Raw genomic sequence first — 11,754 nt, forward strand, 5'->3', positions numbered from 1 at the left:
ATAAAGTTGCAAGCCAAGCTTTTGCTTTGTCTTTGCTTGAAAGGGGGTGTTGAGGATCCTCCTTGTAAGAGGGCCAGGCCTGGGTTGGTTCCAGTCAGGTATTTCAGCCTGACGTTCAGCCTTCAACTTGTTTACTTCCTCAAGAAGTTGTAGGACAAGGGGGTCCTGAGCGGAGTTATGTGTCACTGGAGCTTTCTTTCGTAAATCTCCATCTCCTCTTGGAATTAGGAAGGTTTGATCAAGGGCATGTGATTTTTCCCTGGACTCGCTGTACTGGCTTCCAGGGTATGTCTGTCGGAACACCTCTGAGTCCCCTGTACCCTCATGTCTCTCTGGGACTTGTTGCCCCTTCCCCAAATTGGTGGCCGGCTTGGGCCGTGGCAGGGGACCGAGTTTCTCAGAAATCCTTGGGTCATTAATCTTTGAGCTTATATGGATGGAATTCTCTCGACGTTGCTTCAGGAAATCCCGACAATCGCGAAAGACGGCTTTCGATCCTTCTGCCCCTTCAGCAAAGAGGTGTCTCCCTCCACTTCTCATGGTTCGGGTCGAAGCAACTGGGTTAAGAGAAGCCTCATGTTGATTATCAAGTCGAGGGGTAATCTGTTCCCTATCAGGGATATCTATGTCGAATGCATGTGACCCTCCATGTTGGAGGGCACCCAGTTGATGGTTGACTTCCACGGGGGCAACAAGCTCGCGTGTCTGAGCTTGCCTAGCTTCGTGGAGTGTCTCGAAGAGCTTCTCATATTGCTCCTGGAGGACCTCATTCCTCATTGCTATCTTGTTGTTCTGAGCTTCCAACTCATCGACTTTAGCTTGAAGAAGAACTCGTTTTCCTTCCTTCTTTCGTTGTTTCGCACTATGTGCAAGGGGGGTGTCATTCTGTGTGCTGTGGCTTCCTTCGCTTCCCATGCTGGAGAGGGATGCCTGGTCAAAAGAAAGTGTACGAATGATAGAAACCAGCTTGACACAGCTGAAGAGAGTAGGAATAAGTGTCGTTTCCCACAGACGGCGCCAAATGTTGATGCACAAAATCAGCGAAGACTTTGGTACAACAGAAAGTGTCAGGTTTTGTGACCTTCGCTTGGTTGCTTGGTTGCTTCAGTCACTAGTGAGGATAAGTACGTAAATGAATAGAGACAGAGAAGCAAACACAGGATGTACGTGGTTCACCCAGATTGGCTACGTCCACGGAGTAGAGGAGTTCTTATTAGTAGTGAAGGGCTTACACAAGTACAAAGGATCAAGCTCTCAATTTAGTGAGTTCTTGTGAATGATTTAACACAAAATGGCATTAGGCAATATTGTGGGGGGATGACCCCTATTTATAGAAAAACTTGTAGCTTTGTCACATTGACATGTGTCATGTTATGATTGGTTCTTGATGTTGACACGTGCTGCGCTCTGATTGGCTTCTAATCTTGACACGTGTCGAGTAGTGATTGGCCTCCTGGTCGGAGGGGAACTCTTCTGGGTCCTTGACAGTATAGCGTTGGCCGGTGCTCGGTAGTTTCGGGATTGGTCAAGTATGGTACAAACAAGTTTTATTCGTGAATATCGAATTAGGTGTTTCGATCCAAATATATTATCAAGTAGGTTTTTTTTTTCAAATTGAGTAGGTATTGTTCGTGGCAGGAATTTCCGTCGGGGATGTTCCCTGGCCAACGAGCACATAGCTTCCCGAGAGGTTGGCGCCGGTTGATGCTTTCTGTCGGGCTTCTGCTTCACTGGCGGGCTTATCGGGCAAGGCTTGTCGGGCAAAGCTGAAAGAGAAGGACAGAGTTAACGTTGAAAGGTGCCTTCGCGGGGCCTTAGGTGTAGGCCTTGAGGCTCACAATCAAGATTAACTTTTGAGTGCTCAGGCATGCCACTGCCATCTTCAGCATGGCAGATATAAGGCAGATGTTGAGTTTTAGTTGTATATATATCCGAGAGACTATGTTAGTTATGACAGGTGCCTTTGTGGGGCCTTAAGTGTAGGCCATGAGGCTTCCAGTCAGTAACTAACTTAGTACTCGCACATATAATGTTTGTTTCATTGATTGTATGAGTCTTATAACCATTATACTTTTGATTACCTGAGCTCGAAGAGCATAATGAATCCAAATAGGTGCCTTTGTAGGACCTTAGATATATGCCTTGAGGCTTCCCATCAGAATCCCTTCTATACTCAAACGTTCTAGCCTGAGGAATAGAATGAATCTAAATAGGTGCATTTGTAGGGCCTTAGATATAGGCCTTGAGGCTTCCCATCAGAATTCATTCCATACTCAAACGTTCTATGGTAATCATAATATAATAGAAATAAAACTAAGGAATAGGTCGATTACTTGCACCCCAAGTAACTTCGGACTTCTTGTTATCAAAGCTTGTCGTGGATGGGTTAAGTCCACATAAGGTTCCTTTTTATGCCTTGAGGCCAAGGACTTTTAAATGATCAAATCTTACATGCCCGAGGGCTTAGAACTTAGATCTGGTTTGAACTGTGAGGACATATTCAAATCGGATTCAAGCACTGAGAGAGTCTTTTAATAGCCATCTTACTATAAATAACTTGAATACAACTTGAAGTATACAACATATTGCTAGGCTAATGAATGAAAAGATAAAAACAAAGAGGGTCGGGCAAGGTTGATCGTCTTGCAACTTCCTATCTTTGTGGTTTATCAAAGGGGTTGAGAGCTTTAGAAAAGGGGTAGGGAGATGAGTTTACAGAAAGAAATCGATACTACAACAAGAATTGAACAGGGTAGCAAAGCTATTACAAAGGCTTGAGTGAGGGTTTATCCCGAAAGAGATGAAGGCTTAGGCTGACTACAGCTTCGTTTGAAGGCAAATCTGGCTTTTGAGCAGAGTTTGTGCTTGTATTTGTTTGTTTGTTTGAGTGTCCTCAACTATGATTTATCTTTCTTCTTTTATAGACATTTTGGCTTGGCCTCTAATAGCAGTAATCTTGCCCGAATGCGGTTTGAAGGATAGTGACTCATCAACTATTTACTTGTACTGCCACTGTAAAGTACTTTTGGGCTGATTAGTTGGCTGGTTTATACCACTTGGTCTTTGGATAGGTGAGCAAGTGGTGCAAATGGTATGCACCTAGTCGGGAAAGGCCTTTTTTGCCTTATGGGCTTGGGCTGGACTTCGGGTTTCTCTCCTATTTTTGGGCCAACTCCCTTTTGAGCCCAAAGTTTAAGTTTTAACCCAAACAGGTATGTTTGGCTGTTGCTTTTTGCCATGTTTTTCAACAACAAAAAATGGAAATAAAAATCTCCTAAAGGAGAAAGCTTGAGAGGGTTTAAAAAGACGCATCACACTCACCAAATGGAGACCTTGAAACACTTCGGCATCGGCTTCTCCACTCCCCGCCTCCTCCCTCTCCGCCAGTACATTCTACATTCCGGCAGCCATCTCCAGCGGCGATGTAATCTTGTTGCTAAGACAGTTTGAAAGGTACAAATGCTTCGAAAACTACAGGCTTTGGGATGAATTTGAAAGGCCAGGATTATTTAATCCCTAGGCTCCCGAATTATAGCTCTAGAGAGGATCTGCTTCCCACTATCTTGATCAACTATTTTAATTCTCATATACTGTTATAATGGTGTAATTTATCTTTATACAGATTCACTCCACATTTAACTCAACGATTTGAACTGTTTGTTTTGTAAGTCTCGGTTCATAGATCATCCTTGCAATAATTTGATTCAATTCGTAACCATTTGCTCATTTAATTGTCACGATGAAATTTCAATATTTTTTAAATTATCGTGTACATCAATTTTTTTTTTGTACTTAATTAGATGCCTTAAATATTTCCAATATAGCTAATATTCAAGGATGACCTATGAGGTGCAACTTGAAAAAGTAAAATGTTTAGATCGTTGAAGTTCGATGTGGTGTGTGTCCCATAACTAATCTCCATTTGTGGAAAAAATAAGAATCTCTTTCCTTAAAGGGTACATATAATTATATATGTCAAAGAGATCTTAATTCTAGTTATGCATGTAAAGTAATAAACAAAATGAGTTAGTGTTGATACGCAAACATAATAGAAAACGTTACGATTAATTTTTGTTTCTGTTAATTGATACACATTGAAACTCACATGCATTAATACCAAACCAAAATGTTTAACGAAACTTATTAAAGTTGAGTAATGTTGGACACATCACACATATACAAAGAGAAACAGTCTAAACACAAAATAAAACCACACGAATACTGTTTAATAAAGTGATATATAACACCGTGACAGATTTAAGATACCGCCACTTTTATATCCGACTTATTAACTCTATGATCGAGCTAACACAAATTGCCACATGTACGCACAGTGATCAACATAAGAGCTTAGCCAACTGGACAACATGCTTATGTAAAGCTGGCGTACCTTAATCGTGCCAACCAATACCAATACAGAAAATAACGTGAAAAAACATAAATACTTTAAAAAAAAAAAAATTAACAGGCCCAGGCCCAACCATGGCCCACTCACCCATCGTCATCAATCATCTTCACAAAAAGGATAATCGGATAATAAAAGCAGAATTTTAACGAAAAGTTACCGGTACATTTTATTTGAACGAAAAGTTATATTTTTATACTAAAAAGTCAATCTTAGTCCTATTTATTTTATTTTTTATTTTATTTTTATAATTAAAACTCAAAATTTTCATATCTTTTTCATTAATTTTTCTTAATAAAAATTCAAAAACAAAAAATAAAAACTTAAACAAGAGAGAGAAAGAAAGAGAAAACAAGTCGTCTTCTCTCTGTCTCTCTCTTCTTTTTCTGGCTCAGAGAAGACAGTCGGTACAGCCAAATGAGAGATTAAACCTCATTAATAACAGAATTATTAGTCCAATCACGGATTAAAACCCCGGAACCAGATTGATTGATTTAGGTGCGTACCCCCGCCGCACCGTATATTTTTGGTCCCCCTCAGTCACTCTCCCATTTATCGCCAATTAAAACTTGGAAAACCCTCCGGAAAAATTAAATTCCGAAATTAAAGCGGAGTTTTAATGACGACGAGAGGGAGCAGATCGGAGAAGGTGAAGCGGATTTTCCACCAGTTCGATGACAACCACGACGGCGGCCTTAACCGCGACGAGATGGCGGCGCTCGTCGTCGCCGTAAACCCTAGGGTCAAATTTTCCAACGAGCAGATCAATGCCATTTTGGACGAGGTGTTCCGGACCTACGGCGACTTCATCGACGGCGAGAAGGGGCTGACGTACGAGGGGCTTTTGCGGACGTACGACGACGGAGCCGGTGATGTGGACCGTGACTTCGACGCACTCGGGTTGGAGCTTACGCTGGACGAGACGAAGGCGTCTATGGCGTCCGAGGCTTCGTCGTCGTCGATTGTCGACGAGCGGGTGGTGGAGTCGCAGAAGAAGCAGAGGACGGCGGCGTGGGCGGTGTCGCCGAACCACGGGATCGTGTTCGACGACACGTGGAAGATTGTGGACGATTTGGAGATTCTGGTGAAGCGGTTAAAGGCTAAGCAGAGCAAAGACGGGAAATTGAAGGCGGACAACATCGACGCCTTCTCCGACGCCGGTTGGTCGAGGGAATTGGGGCCGTCGTCGGAGATTTCTGAGAAAAGGGTATTTTGGGAGGAGAATGGGCATGATTACGCTCTGTTCGTCAAAGAATTGGGGGTGCTGAGGAGCCGGGCCGACGGAGCGAGGTCACGTGAGCAGGCCTTCGACGGGCACATGGCGATTGGGAGGGTGCTGTACGAGCACCAGCTGTTTAAGGAGGCGTTGGTGAGCTTCAAGAGGGCCTGTGAGTTGCAGCCGGTGGATGTGCGGCCGCATTTCCGAGCTGGGAATTGCTTGTATGTTCTTGGCAGGTATAAGGAAGCCAAAGAAGAGTTTTTGCTGGCGTTGGAGGCGGCGGAGGCCGGCGGCAACCAGTGGGCTTATCTGCTTCCACAGATTTATGTGAATCTCGGGATTGCTCTTGAAGGTGAAGGTATGGTTATGAGTGCTTGTGAGTATTACAGAGAAGCTGCAATTCTATGTCCAACACATTTTAGAGCTTTGAAACTTTTGGGTAGCGCTCTTTTCGGGGTTGGGGAATATAGGGCGGCTGTCAAGGCCTTGGATGAGGCCATTTTTATGAAACCCGATTATGCCGATGCGCATTGTGATTTGGCTTCGGCTTTGCATGCCATGGGGGAGGATGAGAGGGCAATTGCCACATACCAGAAGGCTATTGATTTGAAGCCTGGTCATGTGGATGCCTTGTATAATTTGGGTGGGCTGTATATGGATTCGGGTAGGTTTCCGAGAGCTTCTGAGATGTATACTAGGGTTTTAGCTGTGTGGCCGAACCATTGGCGTGCGCAGCTTAACAAGGCCGTGTCTTTGTTGGGAGCTCGGGAAACTGAGGAGGCTAAGAAAGCTTTGAAGGAAGCATTGAAAATGACCAACAGGGTTGAATTGCATGATGCCATTGCGCATTTGAAGCAGCTGCAGAAGAAGAAGGTGAAGGCAACCAATGGAGAGGGTTCTTTTGTCACTGTGGAACCCTCGAAATTCAAGACAGTTGGGGAGAAGACTACTTTGAGGCAAGAATTGGCCAATGCACTTGAGATTAGGGCCTTTCAGAGGATTACCAGGTTGAGTCGATGTGATGTGGAGCTTCTTAAGAAGGAAATGAATGATGGTGAAGTACCTCTTTCGTATTCAGGTACTGGTGTTCCTCAGAGATCCATACGCAAGCCTAATTTAGAAGTAATCCTCCGCAGGTTGCTTGATTTTCTAAAGCCAGAGACTTTCCAAGGAGCTGTTAAAGCCATAAACGAGAGGATACTCTCTGTCATGGATGATACAGGCTCAGGAAGAGTGGATTTGGGAATGTTTTTTGCTGTTTTAGCCCCTATTTGCAGTGGCTCGCCAGAAAAGCGCAAACGAGTTGCATTTGATGCGCTCTTGTGGCGTCCTGTAAACGAGGGTGGTGGTTCTCAGATAAGAAAAGCCGATGCCACTTACTATATCAAACTGTTGAGAGCCATATATGTCCCTTCCCACGGGATTAGCGAGATGCTGGAACTCCATGGAGAAACGGATCTTTCCACGATGTCTTTCACAGAGTTTCTTGTCACGTTTGACGACCCAGATTGGGGTTTCGGTATCATGTCCACGCTGTTGAAGCTTGAAACCGGGGACAGAAACCGCCACGGTAACCATGTTTGCTCCGTCTGCCGCTACCCGATCATTGGGTCCCGATTTAAGGAGCTCAAAACTCATTTCAGTTTGTGTAATCAATGCTATAGCGAGGGAAAGGTGCCTCCTACCTCGAAGCAGGAAGAGTACAAATTCAGAGAATACGGAAGCGAGGCCGAAGCCATGAAACACAAGTGCAAGTGCTTTACATTGCAATCCCACAAGGCCCCATAGCTTGTATGTTTCCTTCGTCGTAATGTAGTTGTTCAGTGTGAAATACGTAGATCACGAATGTATTCGGTCGGCTTATGCCGTTGTATAATAAATTTGTTTCTTCCACCGGTGTTTCGGATGCCTCTCTGCCGTATCATAACCTGTATAACGTGCTTCGGTTTCTTGTATTCATTTTTTTTTTTTTTTTCGGAGGCTCCTTGCTTTGCTTGATCCCGATTTGTTCTTGTAGTTTGATTAGTTTCTGTTTCTGGAGTTACAATACTTCCTTCGACGATGTTTTTACTCTGCTTCGTAGATAAATCTCGTAGTAAAAAGTAAATTAGATGCAGGGTTCTAAAAGACACTAGTCGGGGCAGCGAGCTGAGACCTAACGCTTAAGTGACTAGGCGGATTTAAGTAAGTTTATTACATATTGTATAAATATCTATTTATACTTAAAAAACATACATAGTTATAATTATATTGAGATACATAAATTGCAAAATAAAATGACATAAATTATAAAGTATTATAACGTATTGAAAATATGGAGAACAAACATATAATGAGTGTTCATTCAAGTATTCAACAAGTCTCTAACATTTTATTGAAAAAAATCGATTTTCTGTCTAAATGAGAGACGAGACCTAGGCAGGTTTAGATGGGCTAGAAGGGCGGTGACCAACTGCCTAGCACTTAGACGGAGACTTTTAGAACAGTGAACATATGTAAGAGGAGAAGTGGTTAGGGTTTCCATTCTGTTATCATGCAAGAAGCGTGGTTAAGTCATTCATGTGGTGTGAGAAAGAAAGGAACGAATTTTTCTCAAACAATACTGCTTTTATATCAGCATTTTTTTGCTGACGGTTGCGAAATGCAGCTTCGAGCTCGAAATTCGAAAACCCTAACCTGCATTGCAGCTAGCCAAGAAGAACCATCATGGAAGTACCAGTGACCAAAGCATCGTCCGCGAAGCACATGATATCCATGATGATCATGTCTGTTATGATGATTACTCCTGCAAAGGCAACGACATCGCCGCCATCATCACTGATATCACCAGCCACGGCCCCAGCCTTGTTACCAACGTTTCTTCCTTCCGACCAACTGAAAAATCAGGTGCGGCAGGGAGGAGGAGGAGGAGATGAATGCCGATATGAGGCGCAAGCCTCGGAAATAGCTCATAGGGACTACGGCATTTGGAGTCCCACACCTTATTTTGGTAGAGGTGGTATGGCTCCAATTCCCCATTGAGAATTATGTTCTTTGAAGTTTCTCTAGACTTTAGCAAAGCAACAATATACACTGAATTGTAGGGGGGCAAAAAAATGACAAATCAAAGAAATACATTAGAAAATTATGGGAAGAATAAAGTTTATCATCCATGCTTTGTAACGGATCTTTCATCTCTTCCTAGATTACATATGCATATAAAGAACTCGAGTCATGTTTTATGACCGGCCAAAAACATCAGAAACCAAGCTTTCCGAACATAAATTATACTCGACCCCAACGTCACTTGAATTCTATACTAATCAAAATCAAGGCAATGAGGATGAAACATACAGTGCCTCGTTTAACATGGTTGGTCGTAGATTATCTGTATGTGTCTTCTTAGTGTTGTGAAATGTGGAAGCTCATGGGATACCGCCTTCTTGACAATTATCCTGTGCTCTCTTAAGTCTAACCTAGAAGAACATAATTAAACGAATCAATTAATATAAACTGTACTTCCATAAACAGAAGGATTTAAGGAAAAAATGATGCAATTTCAATTACCTAGAGAAATAACTTAATGATTGGCACAATCACATTAGATGAATAGAAGAAGGGCCCGAAATAGCAACTACTCTCTGGGCATGCTGTGCTTCACCCTTGTAGAGTTCCTTTATTTCTTTTTTTGTGCGGCGTGCTTCACGCCTTCCCTCCTTAACAGCAGCCTGCGTGCATAAATCTCCGCGTCATAATCAAAGAACCAACAGCACTTAACAACGAAACAACATAAACAAAATACAATGCACAATTGCACAAATTATCAGGTGCCAAAAAGTGTAGCTTTTGCCCTCAAATTTTATGCTTCCAGCTTTTGCCCTCAAATTGTAACATTCTAGAGTTTATAAAAGTACGGTAAGCTGGATGTAATGGCATGCTCAAGATAAGCAAATATGGATAGCAGAATAGCGAATGGATACCTTTCGCTCTTTCTTCTCCTCCTTTGACTCCTGACCATGCTGCTTCCTTTTCAGCGGCTGATTTTTCAAGGCACCCGTGTCTTTCACCTTCTCAGAAGTAGCTTTTTTACCATGAGGCAGGAAGTCCATGGGCAACTTCTGTTTTCCTCGAAGAGTTATCACACGATCGGTGGAACCCAAGGCTCCAGAAACCGTTTCAGAAAGCTTCTTCCTTCTAGTTGCTCCTGGAGCTTCAATTTTTCCAGGGTGGTTATCAAGATTTGAATATGTAGTAACAATGGTCTCACAGTCCCACACTTCTGATTCATCGCTAGACTCTTCTACAATGACCACATCTCCATCTTGATCTTCGTTCTCATATTTCTCAGCATATTCCGCACATCGCCGAATAAGGTCATTAGCAGAGTCCACTAGCTCTTTTGTTTTTACTGTCTCGTTATCCCGCAACAAATCTGCAGGAGCCTTGTAATTTCCATCCAGCTCTAAGTCATCCATCACATGCTCATTAAGGGTGGCATGTTTGAGCTTCTCTGTAAGGGACTCATCTTCTTCAGGTATATAACCGTAATCATCATCATCATCGTCATTGTCATAACTGCCATACTCCTGACCTACAAGCTGGATTTTTTTTATACACAACAAAAATGTAAGCTAAAATAGATACAAACTAAAAAGGATGGCAACAAATATGATATCGTGAGACTCAAACTACAGAGTTTAAATAACATAACTAAACCTGCCATAAAACTAACTCACCAATTCAAATTGCTCATCCAAAAGGCGATGAACTCGTGGCTTTTCAACCACAGAGTGATCCTTTGCTTCAGCCACGCTATATGTTTGTGCTTCATTTGCTTCATTGCTCACATTTTTATTCTCAGGTTGCTCGACAAAACTTGCCGTATTATCTATAACCCCATCCTCCTCCTCCTCCTCCTCCTCTTCTTCCGCTTCTTCGGGTTGGTTAGCCTGAATCACGAAATCTTCTTCCAAGTCCTCAACATCAGAACCAAACCGCGAAACATCACTATCATCAAGCAATTTAGACAGTTCAGGATCAACTACTTTTTGAACCCTTACATTAACCGTCTTAGAAGCCACACTGTAAATAACCTTCTCGTTCGGAGCCTCAGTTTCCGAAATGCGCAACCTTGAAGCATCATATGCCTAAAAATTCACAACACACTGTATTTTTAGGTACAAAAAAGAAATTTCATTTACCTAAGTTTTGACAGCTCAAAAATGCAAAAGACAGAAACTTTCCACTCCACTCTTTCTTTTTCCTCAATTTTCTCAGAAGCCAAACAGAATTTAAGCAACCGAAAGTAAGTTAGCTAACCAACCTTTTCATCGCGCGGGAGCTCACCCAGCTTAGCCTTTGAATTCTGATAAAACGCAGAACCGCCGCCAGTATTCCTGATCTCCCTCATATGAAGCAAGTAATTGTAACCGTCGTCTGGAAACCCTAGCTCCAGAATCTCCTTCCTTACGTTGTCAGGCAAAGGCTGAGCTGCCGATGACGCCGCCGAGCTCCCGTAACCATGGCCATAGTCCCCGCCGCCGCCATCCTCAGGCGCATCGGCGTATATCGAATTAGGATCATCGTTGTATCCGTCGGCACCGGAGCCGTGGTCAGGGTTATCCTCCGGGAACAAGCTGTCGACGGAGTAGCTGCTGTTGTCGACTCGTACAAAGACTCGGTCGTTGCCGGGAGAGTCGTCGTAGTTGGGATCGGACGAGTCGCGGGCGACTAATTGGAAGGTCGCCGATTTTTTCTTGTCGATGAATTTCTTCTTCCCCATTTTTCGCCGAACTGAAATCGTTGAGAGAGAGAGAGAGAGAGAGAGAGAGGAGACGGTGAAGTCGTGAGATAAAACCCTATCAATTTCTTCTGTATTAAACCCTTAAGTCTTGGGTCGACCCAAATGGCCCAAAACTCCAAACCATTATCTATTTGGGTATGGTGTTTGGACCGGCTCAAAGATTTGTATTAAACTTAAGGGTCGATCCAAATGGGCCAAAATTCCAAACCATTATCTATTTGGGTCTGGTGTTTAGACCGGCCCAAAATTTAAACGGTTTTTAATCAATTTCGCTCATTTCTACAAAATTCATCAAAAGCCATATTTTCATGCAATCTTTTTGGAAAATTATCCAATGTTACTGAACAT

At 42.9% G+C, this 11,754-nt stretch overlaps 2 protein-coding genes across 3 annotated transcripts; one reads left to right on the plus strand and one right to left on the minus strand.

Moving 5' to 3' along the window:
- The first annotated feature begins 4,779 nt into the window (after positions 1-4,779).
- Positions 4,780-7,517, plus strand: LOC126632660 (uncharacterized TPR repeat-containing protein At1g05150-like). The gene has a single exon (XM_050303102.1). The coding sequence runs from the start codon at positions 5,025-5,027 to the stop codon at positions 7,410-7,412; it is 2,388 nt and encodes a 795-aa protein (XP_050159059.1). The 5' UTR covers positions 4,780-5,024; the 3' UTR covers positions 7,413-7,517.
- A 1,203-nt stretch (positions 7,518-8,720) lies between these two features.
- Positions 8,721-11,454, minus strand: LOC126632978 (uncharacterized). Of its 2 annotated transcripts, none has more exons than XM_050303521.1 (5): positions 10,927-11,454; positions 10,340-10,750; positions 9,584-10,201; positions 9,171-9,331; positions 8,721-9,074 (listed from the first exon to the last, which is right to left on the minus strand). In XM_050303521.1, exons 1-4 carry the CDS (start codon positions 11,383-11,385, stop codon positions 9,200-9,202), a joined length of 1,620 nt encoding a protein of 539 aa, XP_050159478.1. In that variant the 5' UTR covers positions 11,386-11,454; the 3' UTR covers positions 8,721-9,074; positions 9,171-9,199. The 2 variants fall into 2 exon arrangements, with proteins under 2 accessions (XP_050159478.1, XP_050159477.1); XM_050303520.1 differs by having other exon boundaries at positions 8,721-9,079; positions 10,927-11,453.
- Positions 11,455-11,754: the final 300 nt, after the last annotated feature.

Source organism: Malus sylvestris, chromosome 8, assembly GCF_916048215.2.
Source record: "Malus sylvestris chromosome 8, drMalSylv7.2, whole genome shotgun sequence".
Taxonomy (NCBI): Eukaryota; Viridiplantae; Streptophyta; class Magnoliopsida; order Rosales; family Rosaceae; genus Malus; species Malus sylvestris.